At 30.6% G+C, this 18,488-nt stretch overlaps 2 protein-coding genes and 1 non-coding gene across 3 annotated transcripts; 1 reads left to right on the top strand and 2 right to left on the bottom strand.

The window, feature by feature from the left end:
• Positions 1 to 820: 820 nt before the first annotated feature.
• On the bottom strand, positions 821 to 1,219 carry LOC113868349 (photosystem I assembly protein Ycf4-like). Its single transcript, XM_027503821.1, has one exon. It carries the CDS (start codon positions 1,217 to 1,219, stop codon positions 821 to 823), a length of 399 nt encoding a protein of 132 aa, XP_027359622.1.
• Positions 1,220 to 9,386: 8,167 nt separating this feature from the next.
• Positions 9,387 to 9,458, top strand: TRNAR-UCU. Its single transcript has one exon. It is a non-coding gene; the product is annotated as a tRNA-Arg (tRNA).
• Positions 9,459 to 15,743: 6,285 nt separating this feature from the next.
• Positions 15,744 to 18,274, bottom strand: LOC113868350 (DNA-directed RNA polymerase subunit beta''-like). Its single transcript, XM_027503822.1, has 2 exons — positions 16,934 to 18,274; positions 15,744 to 16,499 (listed from the first exon to the last, which is right to left on the bottom strand). Exons 1-2 carry the CDS (start codon positions 18,156 to 18,158, stop codon positions 15,823 to 15,825), a joined length of 1,902 nt encoding a protein of 633 aa, XP_027359623.1. The 5' UTR covers positions 18,159 to 18,274; the 3' UTR covers positions 15,744 to 15,822.
• Positions 18,275 to 18,488: the final 214 nt, after the last annotated feature.

Genomic DNA, 18,488 nt, shown 5'->3' with positions numbered 1-18,488 from the left:
ATAGAATAACCACTTAGAATAAGGAAACAGATTATATTTGTCGATAAGTGCAAAATCGTATGGATACGATCTTCGTTATACGTTTTGATTAATTGGATCGTTTCTTTGTAGATTCCAGTACGAAGGTTTTGTAGACGTGTTTCCGGGTATTCCTTTAGCATTTCATCCAAAAGGAATAGTTCCTTAAATTCTATGAATTTTTTTAGAATACTCTTTTCTTGAATATCATTCAAGAAAATTTCGGATTGCCTAGTATTTCGCCAATTAGTAAACCAAGATTCCAGACTTTTCTTAAATGTAAAAGAGATACACCAGGGCAAAAAGACTATAGATATAAGATATAGAAGAGGAATGAATGCTTTCTTTTTTTCCATTTTTCGTCTTTAATCAACTCAACTTCACCTCATTCGTCAAACTCTATATGATAATAATCTTTCTATCAAGCATAACTTCTATTAAAATTCATAGAACCTATATCTAAATCCATAATCTATTCCCGCGTTTTTTTTATTTGAAATTCGGGAGTTAGTCCTTGCCTTGTTTAATTTAGAAAGAATACAGAAATCGAAGGAATCCACCGTCAAGTCGAATGAAGAAAAATAAATATTGTTTCAAAAGATCTCAATTGCTAAGATTCGAAGCAATTACCCGAAGTGCTCTTTTGTGTATTCATCAAAAGGAGTAATTCGGGTAATGAATATTATAGTCGGATTTCGAAACCAAAGAACGTCTCATCTATAAATATTTCAATCGGTACACACAAGAAATAGGACAATTCCACAACTTTTTGTGCAATTTATCTAGTAGAGTCAAATTCTCCTCAATAAAGCGGATACATCAAGAAAACGGGTACATCCACGAATCTGCCTATTTCGAAAGCTTTGTCTACAATTTCTTGGAAACTCAAATCATCTTCAATACGAGTCAAGGGAATGAGCTCATAGTTTATGGTTTCCATAAAAACAATACGATAAAAAGTAGGGGTACGAGTCAAAATATCCCTTTGAACTTCTGGCATTATTTTGATGCACCGAATATCTTTCATAGGTACTTTGAAAATTAGACGACGCTTTTCTCCAAGAAATCCAAATCCCCAACGAAAAAAATAAACCATTCTCTCTTCTTTTTGGAAGATATCATAACCACCATCCACATCCAAAATAATCGCGGCCCACAAAAAAAAACTAATAAGAAGACCCACGATTCCATCGAAATACATCGTGGCCCCTCGTGGAATAAATGGTAAATAAATATAGTTCGGAATAAATGGAAGAAAATTACTAATTTCCTCAGGAAAAAATAGAAAATCCCTACCAAGATAACTGGTTATTCCAACCAAAAACAACACGAATGAAATTAAAAGCAGGACGAAGGACCAGAACAAATAACGTATTCTTCGATATTCCGTTACACGATATATCAGTATCTGTTTTGATCGCAAAACTACATTCATATTCATGATTAACCTCCTGAATTTGCAGCGAATGAATGCATTTTGGATTCAAAATCCAATTTCAACTTTCATATATATATTCTATTAGGATTGGGTAAAAAAATCAACCCCCCAACCAATTTCTTTTTCTTTATTTATGAAGTAACCTTTATCAACTAGCACTATTTTAATGTAAACCTTTAGGAGTAATTCATCTAATTGATTCCAGATCTAAAAAAATATATGAGATTTCCTACTGCCCGTATCTAAAAAATCTTGTTTTTTTGAACATGAAGAAATAAAGAAGCCATTGCAATTGCCGGAAATAATAGGCCTACTAAAGGCACAAAAATGGAAGGTAAGTTTATCATAGAATGGGTACCTCGATTTACTATTTGTACCGGTTATATATATATATATATATATATTATTGTTATATTAATATTTTTATTATTCTTATTTATATTGTTATAAAGATAGTCTATAATCACTAGAATTCATATATACTTAGTATATATGAATTCTAGTGATTATAGCTAAGTGAATATATATATATAATGAGTATAGAATATAATAAATCAATAATAAAATGAAAATCGTAAATAATATTCTAATAAATAATAGAATCCAAAGTACAAATAGAATCTAATAATAAATAGAAAGAATGTAGAACTAAATAAATGGATTTCGTCTTCTATTTCTAGAAGAAACAAACATATGTATGATAATACACCTTTTTTTTATTCTTAGTATTCCTCTATTATTATCTTATTACTTTGCTCTTGTGTGTTCTAATTTTTGATTTTTGTCTCAAAATTTGTGTTTTTTTGTTTGAAATTCAAAAATGAAAAATCAAAAAGAATTTTTGGCTTTCCCTCATTTTTCATTTTGAGTCAAAGAAAAGAAAGCATGAAGTTGAAATAACTCACCCAGAACTCCCTTTAAAGGATTACGCGGTACGATTGAATCAAATAAGCCTTTATGGAATAAATATTCAGCCGCTTGTGAACCTTCAGGTACTGCCTTATTCAATGTTTGTTCAATTACTCTTTTACCTGCAAATGCAATGTAAGTATTAGGTTCCGCAATAATGATATCCCCCAACATGCCAAAACTTGCTGTCACTCCACCAGTAGTAGGAGATGTAAGGATCGATACATAGAATAACTTTTTATTTGTTTGATAATTATATAAAACAGAAGAGATTTTAGCCATTTGCATCAAGCTCAAACTTCCTTCTTGCATACGTGCTCCTCCGGACGCACATACTAGAATAAGAGGTAAAAATTGATTGGTAGCATATTCGACCAAACGGGTGATTTTCTCACCTACTACGGATCCCATACTACCCCCCATAAACTTAAAATCCATAATTCCAATTGCTACAGGAATACCATTTAGTTGACCTGTGCCTGTTTGAACAGCCTCAGTTAATCCTGTCTTTCTTTGATAAGAATCAATACGATCTTTATAAGGTTCCTCTTGTGAATGAAATTCAATGGGATCCAGAGAGACCATGTCTTCATCCATAGGATTCCAAGTACCTGGATCAATCGAAAGTTCGATTCTATCTGAACTGCTCATTTTCAAATGATATCCACAGTGTTCACAAATATTGATTTTGGATTTCAAATATTTTTTATAATTTAATCCATAACAATTTTCGCATTCAATCCACAAATGCTTGTATTTTTGAATTTCAGCGAGATTATCAGAACTTTCTCTTTGAGTGGAATCACTATTATTTGTATGATTTGTGCTAGTTATTAGACTAGAACTATAATTCTTGTTTTCTATAGTATTTCTGCCCTTACCACAAATGTAACTATAAAAATAACTGTCATTGTATTTGTCACTATCACCTAAAATGGAACTATCAATACAAATTTGAGAACGAAGATAACTATTAATGCAACTATTAATGTTATTATTCCAGCTAAATTTAGTATCATCCATGTAATGATCATCATCACTCTTAGAGACATTCTTCAGATAGCTAGAATTGTTATAACTAGAAAAAAAACTTTCAGATTCACTTAGGAAAGAATGATCATTGTCAATTTCCAAAATTTTCTTTTCAATATCAAAATATATGGAATAACTCTTCCTCTTACTATCCCTAACTAAAAAAGTTTTATCCGATAGGAAATTCTGGATGTTCCTGATACCTACTAAATTTTGAAAAAAACTGTAACTAGAATTGAAAAAACTGTAACTAGAATTGTCACTATCATTCCAACTATGCGTTTTTTTATCCATATCAGCTAAAATTGGGAGGTCCTCATTTACACAGGTATTTTCAATAGGACCAAAACTATCTATTGATTTACTTAATCCACACCTGTATTCTAATTCCCTATTAAACAACATAGTGAACCACCATTTTTCCATAGAGTTTTTTTCCTCTATTTACATGAAAATACAATAGATGAATAGTCATTCGATAAAAAATTATATATAAATTCTATTTTTAATATTCTATTTACTATCAATATATATATAAATTCCATCACTAGGATTAGTAACTGATAATAATAACGAACGAGTAAGTATTAAAAAAAAAGAATTTTTTTTTTTTCAATTCTATCTAATTCTAAAATCATATTTGAAATATTCTAAAAATAAATAATAATATAATAATAATCAATATTTAATTCTATTTGAAATAATATAGAATTAGGAATAAATAAAGAAAAAAATAACTTCATTGGGGATAATGTATTTATAGACCCAATTTTTTCATTTAGTGATTATTCATTTGCTTTTTCCTATATTATCTCTTTTATTTCTATCCATTTTTTTATGTTTTGAAAATCGATATAAAGTTAATTTTCTGACTTGACTATCGAAAACAACATTCTATGTAAACAACATTCTATGTAAACAACAAGAAATAAAAAAGTAGGTATGAATAGAACAAGAGAGCGGGGGGAGAGAAAAGAGTTCTATAAATTTATATACAAGTCATCCACACCCCCTTTTTTTATTTCATTAATTGAATTTCGTTTGTTGATTAGGGCTAAGTTCCATAAAAACACCTGCTTTTTTTGAAATATCCTGAACAGTTCCTGTGGGTTGAGCACCTTTTTCAAGGAAATATAGAATGACAGGAATATTTAAATACGTTTGATTCTTTATTGGCTCATAAAAACCCACTTTCCGAAGATCTCTTCCCTCTCTTCGGGATCGAACATCAATTGCAACGATTCGATAAACAGCTCATTGGGATAGATATAGATGAACAATGTACCCCCCCTAGAAACGTATAAGAAGTTTTACCCTCGTACGGCTCGAGAAAATTCATAATTTTATCTATGTATAAAATTATGATGTCAAATAGATCTATAAAATCATTAAATCAATTAAACTATGATTTAAGTATTTTTTTTCTTATTTTCTTTCTGAAAAAAGAATAACTCCTCATATTTGCATATTTGCAACCCCATAACTCAAATTGGATAATTCTCAAATAACTCAAAGGAAAACAAAGCCTTTATGTATTTCATTTATTGAGCGGTCTCTACCCCCCTTTTCTTGTCTGTGCTTCTTTCACTTTAGAATCTATGTTTTTTTTTCTAATAGAATTGATGAGACAATTTGAAAATGGTATTTACTTGTTCCAGTATCTTTTAGTTTTTCCTTGAATCATTGGGTTTAGACATTACTTCAGGAATCTTTAATCGTTAAAAAAATGGAAGCAACATACCATTTTTTTTCTTTCTCGGAAAGAATCATACGAATAGAAGGTTGATTCCCGCAGATACACTTTCGATCGAAATAATTTTACTAATTCCAACAAATTTTTGAACCTTGTTCGAATTGGATCCTTTCGATTTCTCTATCAAAGAGATACTTACGAAGTTGTTCTAACTTATTAATTTTCACTAACCTTAGATACTTGCCCCTGAGAAATGAATCAACTCGAGCTCCATCATGGAATATTTACATCATCAATCCCCTTCCCGTCCCCAAAACAATAAGTTAGTTCTAGTGGAGTGGAACAAACGATGTCGAGTCAAGAGCATCTCGATTTCTATATACTAGAAAAAAAGATGGCGGATGTAAGAATCCACACCTAATCGAATCATGTCTTTCAAGTCGCACGTTGCTTTTTACCACATCGTTTCAAACGAAGTTTTACCATAACATTCCTTTAGCTTGGATCCGGTATGTAATTGATTCAATTATGAAATCGTGAATAGTCATTGATTCAATGGATACGTAATAATCTATCCTTTTTACTTCTAGGTTTTTTTCTTTTATATAACGGAAGAATTTCTAAAAAAAAAAGAAAGAAGTCAAAAAAAATTCAAATTCGATATTGTATGAATAAATTTGCTACTTTATTTTGATAGTTTGTAAAATAGAAAAAATTAGAATTTCTTCAAAAAAAAATATTAGAAAAAAAAAGAAAGAAATATGAAAAAATTATCTATCTATATATAAATATATATAGATAGATAATTAGCTATCCACTATAATTAGTCATCCATAATGATTACAAAAAAAGGTAATCCTTATTCCAAATATACAATTTGTATTCAAATATGATATCCATCATGAATGGATATGTTCTGGGACGGAAGGATTCGAACCTCCGAATAGCGGGACCAAAACCCGTTGCCTTACCGCTTGGCCACGCCCCATTTTCGATTTGACACTAATAAACACTATTTTTGTGTTGGTATTGGTTGTTCGTCAATTTATTTCAGTTCCAAAATTTGTTAAATTCAATTGTTGTTAAGATTTTGATTGGATGGGACTAAATGTGGAATAAAACTCAATTTATTGATCATTACATAGAATTCAATTAAGATATTGTATGAAAATCGGATTTCTTCTATTTTTTGTTTTAGAATGAAAAGATTTTGAACTGGATAAGTTCAAATCAAAGAAGGATTTTGGGAGTCTGATCTTGATTCATTTTTTTTTAGTTTTACTCATTAATTAATATTCATTTTTATAAATTTTATTCCTATTATATATATATATTATTTATTAGAATATTATTCTAATTATATATATATTATAATATATATAATTATATTGATATAAATTATACATATATACATTACATAATACAATATTCTAAAAATGAAAATTAGAATTCAAAAAAAAAGAAAAAATTAAATTTATTTTTTTAAAGAAAGAACAAAATGTTTGTTATGCTTAATATCCTTAGTTTGGTCTGTATTTGTATTCACTCCGTCCTTTATTCAAGTAGTTTTTTCTTGGCGAAATTGCCTGAAGCCTACGCTTTTTTGAATCCAATTGTAGATATTATGCCAGTAATACCCGTACTCTTTTTTCTCTTAGCTTTTGTTTGGCAAGCTGCTGTAAGTTTTCGATGAGATCCTTAATTTGAATAATGTCCTAAAAAAATTCATTCAGAATTTATTCGAAAACAAAAATTCGAACATTTTGAACCATTTTTAAGATCAGATAAGTCTTACAGCGTAAATTCTCGATTCGAATATTGAAATTTTTTGATAGACACGAAAAATCCGGACCATTCATCATCTACGTTTTTTTCCATTGAGAAATCCTATTATTTGATTTGAGCCCACCACCAACATAATACCTAGATGAAAAATCTTTTTGGTAATAGTAATTATGGAAAATGGTAAGAAAAGGATCAACTCTTACTACAAATCAAATCCATTTTCGAAATTGATATATATATATTATTTCCTCGTAATGACTTCATTTCTTAGAAACAAAATATCAAAAGAAAAAAATGTCTAATATAAGAGAATCCATTCTTTTTCTTTGTCGTTTTTTTTTAATTATCTTGGAGATTTTATAATGCTTACTCTAAAATTATTTGTTTACACGGTAGTGATATTCTTCGTTTCTCTTTTCATCTTTGGATTCCTATCTAACGATCCAGGACGTAATCCAGGACGTGAAGAATAAAAAAAATGGATTCTGTGTTTTTCTTGCTTGTGCTGGATTTTGAACTATTGTGTTAGGATTTTATCTATTTTACATCTTTAACTAGTAAATAAAAAAATCAAACAAACAAGTAAAACAAAAAAAAGTGAAAAAAAAAAATACCAAATCATCAACGGAAACGGAAAGAGAGGGATTCGAACCCTCGGTACACAAATTTGTACAACGGATTAGCAATCCGACGCTTTAGTCCACTCAGCCATCTCTCCCGAATTGAAAAAAAAAAATGGAATTACTATGTTTATGTTATATCGCATAAACAAAAAGAAAAAAAATAGGGCTTGAAAAAAAAAAGATCCTTTTTTATGTCTTATTTTTCTCTCTCTCTTTTTTTTTTCTATTTGATTTCTATTCATTATTTTCTATATTATTCTATAGAATAGAAAAATGATATCTATCTATATATATATATAATTCTAATTTTTTTTTCTTTTTTTTTTTTTCTACAGCCAAAGCCCGGCCAGTACCTAGCCGGGCTCTTTTTATTCCCATGAATACTGGATAACAATGATTTATTTGAATGTATTTGATTTGAAAAAAAAAAACTGGTAATTTAAACACGATCAAACATAAATCAAAAATACTGATATATTCCTATGATATAGAACCAAAATGATATAAGATCAAAATGTCATTTTTGATTACTCCTTCTTTCTGGTAACGTATATATATAATGTCATTTTTTTTGCATTCCTGCGCAATGCATTTTTTTGTTATAAATTAAGTAGTTTTGTCGCGATGTATCTGTAAAAAAAAAACACCTTCACTTTAGCAAACACAAAATCCAAAAAAGAAATTCGCCCCCTTTTCCTAATTGGATTTCATTAGGAGTCTCCCTTACGAAACATGTCAACACTCTAATTATCATAATATTCTATTCCTATTTCTTAATTACGTCTGATTGCCTTGTTCGACAAAAGGTTCATTTATATACAATAATTGTATTGTAGCGGGTATAGTTTAGTGGTAAAAGTGCGATTCGTTCCATGGACCCTTTAATAGTTAAGGGATCCCCCGTTTGATTCATATCCCGATCAAAAACTTTATTTCTTACTTAAAGGGATCTAATCCTTTATACCTCTCAACGAACGATTTGCGGTATAATATACATTATCGTAATTTGTATACAAAAAGAATCCATTTTTTTTAAATTGACAAATTGAGTTCTAAAATTATGAAACATAAGTTTTTGGAATTGGATCAATAATCCGAATTTTTTGAGTATGCGTAAAGGATCCATGGAGAAAGATATAGAAAGCTTATTTCTAATCGTAACTAAATCTTTCATTTTTTTTGTATTGTAGAGATTGAAACAAAATAGCTGTTAAACGATTTTTTTAGTTTACTAGAGACATCAACATATTTTTTTAGCTCGACGGAAATTTTATTCTTTTCCTAAAGATTCTCTCAAATAGAAATAGAGAACGAAATAACTAGAAAAAACACACACACAGATTGTTATAATACTCCTATTCTATAGGGATCATCTAAAAAGCAAGGTGTTTCAAATGTATTTCTACAAAACAAAAAGGCTGACATAGATGTTATGGGTCAATTTTTTTTTTCATGTCTTCCATCTCTTAATTTCTTCCATAAAGGAGCCGAATGAAACAAAAGTTTCACGTTCGGCTTTGAATTAGAGACGTTAAATCATAATGATGAATCAACGTCGACTATAACCCCTAGCCTTCCAAGCTAACGATGCGGGTTCGATTCCCGCTACCCGCTTATATCCTATCTCTCTATTTATTCTATTCGAATCTATCTTTTTTCTATTCTAGAATGAATCTAAATTTCTTAGTGAATTTGTTAATTATTCATTTTTCTTTTTTAACTTAGTTTTCGTTATTTATATTCAATTGAATTTGATTATTTATTTATTATTCTATTTTTTTTTTATTCTATCTATCTATATCTATCTATAGATAGATAGATAGAATTCTTTTTTTCTTTAACCTTTTTTAAACTAAGGTTTAAAAAAAGGTTAAAGAAAAAAAGAGAAGCGTCCATTGTCTAATGGATAGGACAGAGGTCTTCTAAACCTTAGGTATAGGTTCAAATCCTATTGGACGCAAATAATTTGCCTATATATTTCCTTTTATTTCCGTATTTCTAAAAATAGAATATCTTGAATGATTTGAACTGAGCAAGAGCCACTAAAACTTTCTTTAGAAGAATAACTTATCTTATATATATATACAATTTATGCTTTATCCCTTTCTATATATAAATCTTTAATAATCATGAATTTCTTATTATTTTATTATTTATTTTATATTCGAATTAATATAATATTATTAATTATATTCAAATTAAAAGAAAAGATTTTAAAAGATAATAATTAGAAAATTGGTTAGTTATTAATCAATTTTTTTCTACTTGTTCTTGGAGTAAAAAGAGTTCCATCTGTTCTTGAATAACTTCCTTCAAAAGGGCTTCCGCTTCCCCAGTGAATGTCTTGGTAGAAGATATTATTTCTTTGAATTGGGGTTTATTCATTTTTAAGTAAGCACGTAACTCAACAAGAAATTTCCTTACCTGTCCAATTTCTAATGAATCAAGATAACCATTCGTTCCGGTATAAATAGTTATTATCTGTTCTTCTACAGTGAGAGGGGCTGATTGGGATTGTTTAAGCAACTCGCGCAATCGTTGACCTCTTGCCAATTGATTTTGAGTAGCTTTATCAAGATCAGACGCGAATTGTGCAAAAGCTTCTAATTCTGCGAATTGTGCCAATTCCAATTTTAATTTACCAGCTACTTGTTTCATGGCTTTAATTTGAGCCGCCGATCCAACTCTGGAAACGGAAATACCGACATTAATTGCCGGTCTGATTCCAGCATTGAATAAATCGGCGGATAAGAATATTTGGCCATCTGTAATAGAAATTACATTAGTAGGAATATAAGCTGAAACATCTCCCGATTGTGTTTCAACTATTGGTAAAGCAGTCATACTTCCTTCGCCTAGTTGAGAACTTGATTTAGCGGCTCTTTCCAAAAGACGCGAATGCAAATAAAAAACATCCCCTGGATAGGCTTCGCGACCTGGGGGTCTTCGTAATAGAAGAGACATTTGGCGATAAGCCTGTGCTTGTTTGGAGGGATCATCATAAATGATTAAAGTGTGACGTTCGCGGTACATAAAATATTCAGCCAGAGCTGCTCCTGTATAAGGGGCGAGGTATTGTAATGTAGCTGGAGAATCTGCTGTTTCAGCTACTATAATAGTGTATTCCATTGCTCCTCTTTCTTGTAAAGTAGTCACCACTTGAGCCACAGAAGATGCTTTTTGACCAACAGCTACATAAACACATATTACATTTTGTCCCTGTTGATTGAGAATTGTATCTGTAGCTACTGCTGTTTTACCCGTTTGTCTATCTCCAATAATTAATTCTCGTTGGCCACGACCTATGGGGATCATCGAATCAATAGCAATAAGTCCTGTTTGAAGAGGCTCATATACGGAACGTCTCGAAATAATACCGGGAGCGGGAGATTCGATTAATCGAGATTCCGAAGCTGAAATTTCTCCTCGACCGTCAATAGGTTTAGCCAAGGCATTTATAACACGACCCAAATAAGCCTCACTTACTGGTATCTGAGCAATTCTTCCTGTTGCTTTTACCGAACTTCCCTCTTGTATCATCAAACCATCACCCATTAATACAACACCAACATTTTTTGATTCCAAATTCAAAGCAATGCCTATAGTACCCTCTTCAAATTCCACTAATTCACCCGCCATTACTTCATCAAGACCATAAATACGAGCAATACCGTCGCCTACTTGAAGTACGGTACCAGTATTTACAATTTTTACTTCGGTATTATATTGCTCAATACGTTCACGGATAATTTTACTAATTTCATCTGCACGAATGGTTACCATGAATATTTCTTAATTTTTTTTTAGAAGAAAAAAATAATGCCTATACTCTATACTATAGTAGATATTATAGTAGAAGGACTAATCACTTATTTTTTTCTTTCATCGTCCCAAACATGCCAATATTAGCATTGACAGTACGTAAATGTAACTCGTTATTCAAGCAACTATTCAGAGTTTCAAGAGCTCCCTGTAAGGCTTGTTGTAAAACCCGTTGTCGGACTTGATTAATCACCCTTTGTTGTTCAAAATAAATGGTTTCATTTTTGTAATTTTCTAATTGTTCCAAAGTCGTATAAATTGAATTAATTAAATTTAATTTTTCTCGTTCTATCTCAGAATAGCCATTCACTCGAAACCGATCTGCTTCCGTTTCGACTTTCCTTAAGCGGGCCTGGGCTTTTTCCAGCTGTTGAACAGCTCTTTCCCGTAGTTCTTCTGAATTTCGAATAGTTCTTAAGATTCTCTGTTTTCGATTATCTAATAAATCATTTAATGAAAGTAGATTCTCTTTCCATTCATTTCAAAATGTCTATGATCTCTTCCCGAACCAAACATGAATCTTTCGATTCATTTGGCTCTCACACTCAATTACTTATGTTATGGGAAATTTTCTTATCTTTTTTTATGTAATGAGCCTATCCTCTCTTCTCTATTTATAAAAAAAAAGATTGAAAAAATATTTAAAACGATTACCAATACAAGACCAGAATATTCGGAGGACTCTTCTGACCAAAAAAATAATTGTCAGCAAAGTTGTTTTTTTTCTTCAAATCCAAAGAATTCTTATAAATTTATACATAGGTCATCGATTCCGCATTGTATAAATGGAGGGTGAAATTGAACGTTTTTACAATTTTTCACCGTAAAGAGGGTTCAAGCTGTTTTATCGACATGAGTGTTCTATATCGAAAAATTGTAAAAATTTTTTTGAAATCATTTCATTTCTGTATTAACATAGTGGTAGAAAGAGTACTACACTGCGTCTAGACTTCAAATTGTTTACTTTAACCATGGTAATAGTCCAAAATTTTGGGTTAATAGAGAATCAAAGTGGATTTACTAATGAATCGCGAAATGCTATGGTTCTTAAATATTTTTTTTTTTTCAAAAAATAAAATTTATTGAGAAGTAATTCGCGGGATTATGCACATTTTCTTAGTTATAACGAAAAAAAAAGTGCAATTGGTTGGATCCAATCTATTCTTTGAAATTAACAACTCGCACACACTCCCTTTCCAAAAAAAACCAATACACCTAGCACTACGCTTAGATTTATTGGATTTGTTGCTAAAATATCGGTATTAAACCCGAAACTTCCGGCGGATCGCCAGTAGCCCAAGTAAAGGAAAGAATCGGTTATATTTTTCATATGATCTCATCTCCTTTTATGGATAGACTAATTATCCTTCTACAATTCCTATTTTTTTATTTTTTAGTTATTTCTTTTTTATATGATATTTTTATTATATATAATAAAAATATCATTCTTTACTAAAAATTCATATTAATTATTAGTAATTATAAGTAATAATATGAATAGTAATAATATTCATTTAATAATAATAATATTCTATTAATACATATCTAAATATATATATCTATTTAGATATGTATATATTAATATATATATTATTTGAATTGATCAATCAATTGGAGGATTCCCTATAAGAATGATACTTAGTAGAATTCGATACCACTTCTTATGTCAATTACATAAATCTCTTATAGTTGTTTTTAACACTTTCGATAAATTTTATAAAACTAAAAAAGGGGGGCTAAAAAAGAGAAGGAAGAAGACAAATCAGAGTGAAATCTTAATATAATTCGACAAAGCAAGAACAGCAAAGCAAGTCCACGGAAAAAGGATATATATATTTATTTTTTTAAGATTAAACTAAACAAAAGGATTCGCAAATAAAAGCGCTAATGCTACAACCAATCCATAAATTGTTAAAGCTTCCATAAAAGCCAGACTAAGCAATAAAGTACCCCGTATTTTTCCCTCTGCCTCTGGTTGTCGCGCAATCCCTTCTACAGCTTGCCCTGCAGCAGTGCCTTGACCAACCCCAGGTCCAATAGAAGCAAGCCCGACGGCCAACCCAGCAGCAATAACGGAAGCGGCAGAAATCAGTGGATTCATGATAAGTTCCTCGCACCCCAAATAAAAAATAAATAATAATAAAGAAAAGAAATAGTTAATGATATAATCAACCAATAAATTATGACTTAATTACTCAATCACCAGGATTTATCCAGTTGAAATAATTAAGAATTCCGAATTGAAATAACAATAGTTATTGAACTATCCAAATTAGTTCGATATTCATTTTTTCTTTTCTATCCACGTAGTTTTTTTGTGAATCCATACAATTTTAGTTTTTATCTTACCCTAAATTTGGAACTCTTCTTTGAATTCTTCGTTCTTTTTTTTTTTGAATTTCTTACTATTCAATTCATAATTAGAGATGAAACGGAAGGACTTTGTTTTTTAAATCCCTATCGAAATTGACAGTAGTAGCAGGGCAATTTTAGATATATAATGTTAGTTTTTTTAGATATATAGTTAGTTCATATATAACTAGTTTATATATAATATCACATATACATGTATTTCTTCCATGCCGTAAACCAATTATTTGTGTTTTAGTTTCAATCAGATTCGAGAATCATTATTTGAAATCTAAAAAAAAAAAGAAGGAGTTGTTTTATAGTGATTGGATTATATATACCCAGTTTGACTTCCCCCACTCCTACTCTATTTTTTTTGAATCTTGGTTTTTTTTTGAAAATCCTTCTTTCATCCTTTTATTATTATCCGATATGGATATACAAAATCGAAATCAATTCGTTAGACTGAATTATTGCAGAGAAATATTGGAATTTGAGTGATAAAAATGTAATTCTTTTTTGAATTATCTTTTGGTCAATCGTTAAATTGAATGTGAATGAATGAAACGGGAATCTGTTCTAGTTCTATATAGCATATTTTTATCACATGTAAATATTATACTTTTCTAATATAGAATATCTAATATACTAATATATCTTAATCGAATTAGATATATATATCTAAATTCTATATATATAATCGAATCTAATATCTAATAATAGTAATAAATAATCTAATAATATATATAGAATAATATTTAATATGTTATAGTTATAATTGAATGAACAAAAAATGGAATGAACAAAACAAAATATAACAATACAAAAAAAAATATTCATTGGAGGAAAATCGAAATAGGTCAAACAAAAAGTCTTTTTAGGAAAACTAGGAAAAAGATCTTTTGGATGGATCTCTTTCCTAGTTTTTTTACAATTTTCTGGTAATCTTTTCTATTTTACTATTACATTAAATTGTATATTGATTTTATTTATACTTTATTGCATCTTTATTTTTTTTGGGGGGGGGGGGGAGAATAACCCTTTTTCTTTATTATTATTCCAAATTTCTTTCTATTATATATGTTGTTCCCAAAATAGATTATCTTGAGCCGCAGTGTATGTGCGGTGGGCTAAACGAAAAAGACTTTTTTCGACAACTAGTCAATGATGGCCTTCCATGGATTCACCTATATAAGCCGCAGCTAAAGTAGCAAAAATAAGAGCTTGAATACCGCTTGTAAATAATCCAAGGAACATGACAGGTATAGGAACTACTAAAGGCACTAAAGAAACAAGAACAACAACTACTAATTCATCAGCTAATATATTTCCGAAAAGTCGAAAACTAAGCGATAAGGGTTTTGTGAAATCTTCTAAGATGTTAATCGGTAAAAGGATTGGAGTTGGTTGGATGTATTTACTAAAATAAGCTAATCCTTTTTTTGAAAGACCCGCATAGAAATATGCTACTGACGCAAGTAAAGCTAATGCAACGGTAGTATTTATATCATTTGTGGGCGCAGCTAACTCCCCGTGAGGTAACTGTATTATTTTCCAAGGCAAAAGAGCCCCTGACCAATTAGAAACAAAAATAAATAAAAACATAGTTCCAATAAATGGAACCCACGGACCATATTCGTCTCCAATCTGACTTTTGCTCACGTCTCGAATGAATTCAAGAACATATTCAAAAAAATTCTGACCAAAAGTGGGAATGGTTTGCAGATTTCGAACAACTAGAATGACTGAAACTAATAAGATAGCAATTACAACCCAAGAAGTAATAAGTACTTGGGCATGCACTTGGAAACCCCCTATTTGCCAATAGAAATGTTGACCCACTTCCACAGCAGATATATCGTATAATCTTTTTAATGTGTTGATGGAACATAATAAAACATTCATATTGTCCTGCCCTCTTAAAAGAAATTGAAATTGAAAGGGAATTATTTTAATTCAACCATCTCCTTTCCTTTTTGATTTGTCTACTTTCATTTTTGATTTTGAATACCGACTAATCACATAATATTTCCGTTTGTTCTTTTTATATTTTTCTCTTTCTTTTGTGCGATTTAGTAATAGTATAATAACCGATTTCATAAATCTATGAATCTCCCCAACCAAATCAAATAATTCATTTATCTTATTATTAATCAAAAATTTCGTATATAGCTAGAACGACCCTCACAAATTGCAAATATTAATTTGTTAAGAATTAATCGGATTGAGGCTATAGCATCATCATTAGCTGGAATCGAAATATCGGCGAGGTCCGGGTCACAATTTGTATCGATTAAACAAATCGTTGGAATTTCCAAAGTTATACATTCTCGAAGAGCCGTATATTCTTCTTGCTGATCGACGATTATTACAATATCGGGTAACCCCGTCATATATTTAATGCCACCAAGATATGTTTCCAAATGAGATAATTGTCTTTTCAATATAGCAGCATCTCTTTTTGGAAAACAGTTGAGTCTCCCCGTCTTTTGTTGCATTCTCAAGTCCCTGAACTTATGAAGTCTCGTTTCTGTAGTATACCAATTCGTTAACATACCGCCGAGCCATTTTTTATTAACATAATGACACCGAGCTCTTATTGCCGCCCGCGCTACTGAATCAGCTGCTTTTTTTTTGGTACCAACAATTAAGAATTGTTTTCCCTTACTTGCTGCGTCAAAAACTAAATCACAAGCTTCTGATAAAAACCGAGCAGTTCTAGTAAGATTTGTAATATGAATACCCTTACGCTTTGCAGATATATAAGGTTCCATTTTAGGATTCCATTTTCTAGTACCGTGGCCAAAATGAACTCCTGCTTCCATCATCTCTTCCAAAATTATGTTCCAATATCTTTTTGTCATTTATATTTATCCCCACACTTTTTTTTTCAAAAAAAAAAAAAAATAGAAAAAAAAAGACCAGGTATCGTGAAATAGAAATAAAAAATTGTTCCGATGGAACCTTCTCTTCTACCGAAGATTGGCCATTGATACATGATTAGACCATTTTTTTCTATTTATTATTCTTTTTTTTTATTATCTTTCTTTTACTACCCCCAAAAATGATCGCATTTAGGGTAGGGGGATGAATCCGCTCTTAGGAATCATTAAATCTTAGATTGTTCTGATGTATCGCATAAATTCTTTGAAATGAAAAAAAAGAATTCTCTGTGGTGGAACAAAATATCTCTCATTTCGTCCTCGAATAAATTTTTCTTTTTTGATTCCAAGGTAATCTTGTTATGTTGCCTTGGCTTTGAACGGTGCATTATTCTTTTTAATCCGGTACCAACGGGTATCATTCCCCCTAAAACAACGTTCTCTTTCAGACCTTTCAACCAATCTATACGACCCCGGAGAGCGGCTTTTGCTAAAACTCTAGCAGTTTCTTGAAAACTTGCTTCAGATATAAAACTTTGAGTATTCAGAGATGTTTTTGTTATTCCCAATAATAGAGCTCGGTAGCAAGTTGCTTCTTCCAAGGCACGGCCCGCTCGTTCGGCTCGCAACAATCCAATTAGTTCGCCGGGTGAAAAAACATTAGACATTCCATTTTCTGAAACCAAGACTTTTGATGTTATTTGACGCACAATAATTTCTATATGTCTATTATGGATGTGAACTCCCTGGGATCGATAAACTTTTTGAATTTTATTAACCAAAGAAATACGACTTTGCGCTATAGTTAACTCGGCACCGATCAAGAATCCCCAAGGAATGCCGAGAATTCTTGTTATATATCCGTTCCAAGTGTCAACTCTCTTTTCTAGCTTCATCGATATTGAATCAATTGAACGCACTTCTAATACCTGTTCTACTTTTGGAAGACCTTGTGTTATATCACCAGATCTCGATTTTTCATATATAAATGTAACTAATATATCTCCTTCATAAAGTATTTCTCCATAATGTCCATGAACAGTTGCTCCTGGAGTTGCCAAATAAGGGTTAGCCGATCTTATTCCTACAGAATCCATTTGAATAGTTAGAACTTGACCCGATTTTAAGTGTGGTGCATTTTTCGTTTGCACTATACATACATTTTCACAAATAAATTGCCCAAGACTTATTATTGGAAACGTTTTTTCATAATAATTGTGATGGATAAAATGCCAATTCAAATAGAATGGATTTAAAACGATATTACTGCATCTATCAGGTTTATAAATTCTCTCATTTTCGTCCATTAAATAATATTTGAATACTTGAAGAGTTTCCTTTAATTTGTCAAGTTGCAAATTATTATTCATTAAGATCTGATTATGAGTTATTAAACGAAAAAATGAATAATAATTTGCAACTTGAAGGGCTATTCCTAAAGGACCAAACAAATTCTTAATTGGAATTATGGAATCTATTTGAATTTTTTGAATTCCTTCTTTTATCCCATTGTAATATTTTCTATCGTTGAATGGTCCTATTTGAAAACAATTAGATGATGACAAAATTATCAAAGATCGACATTTCTCATTTCTATTCAACAACATACGAATAGTTCCGTGATTTTGTCTAAGTGATTGTTGAATTTTTGCCTTCGAATAAATAGAAAAAAATGGATTGATAAAGGTCCGATCCGACTCATTATCTGAGATCAATCCTGAACTGGACGGATCATTTCTTTTTCTGATATATGAAATATGAGATTTCACTAAGTCAATTCTTAGGAAATCCCTAATCAAACCATTTGTACTTACTTGAACAAAAGAAGCGTGGGCATTTTCGATAGAAGAACTTGTTTTGTCTTGATCCCAATTCAAGACTAAACAAGTCCGAACTAATTGAATCCTTGTATTAGAAATTCCCGGAATTGATTTTCC

Source organism: Abrus precatorius, unplaced genomic scaffold (assembly GCF_003935025.1).
Source record: "Abrus precatorius isolate BTA unplaced genomic scaffold, Abrus_2018 Scaffold53, whole genome shotgun sequence".
NCBI classification, from domain to species: domain Eukaryota; kingdom Viridiplantae; phylum Streptophyta; class Magnoliopsida; order Fabales; family Fabaceae; genus Abrus; species Abrus precatorius.
Note: the sequence above shows the minus strand (reverse complement) of the source record. Positions and strands in the feature narration are given on the sequence as shown.

Excerpts from the sequence above, each read along its gene's own strand:
- LOC113868349 (XM_027503821.1), bottom strand. The coding sequence starts at position 1,219 with ATGTATTTCGATGGAATCGTGGGTCTTCTTATTAGTTTTTTTTTGTGG.
- LOC113868350 (XM_027503822.1), bottom strand. The coding sequence starts at position 18,158 with ATGTTGTTGAATAGAAATGAGAAATGTCGATCTTTGATAATTTTGTCA. Across the intron at positions 16,500-16,933 it reads ATTAAAAAGAATAATGCACC|AGATGATGGAAGCAGGAGTT; the intron begins GTTCAAAGCCAA and ends TAATTTTGGAAG.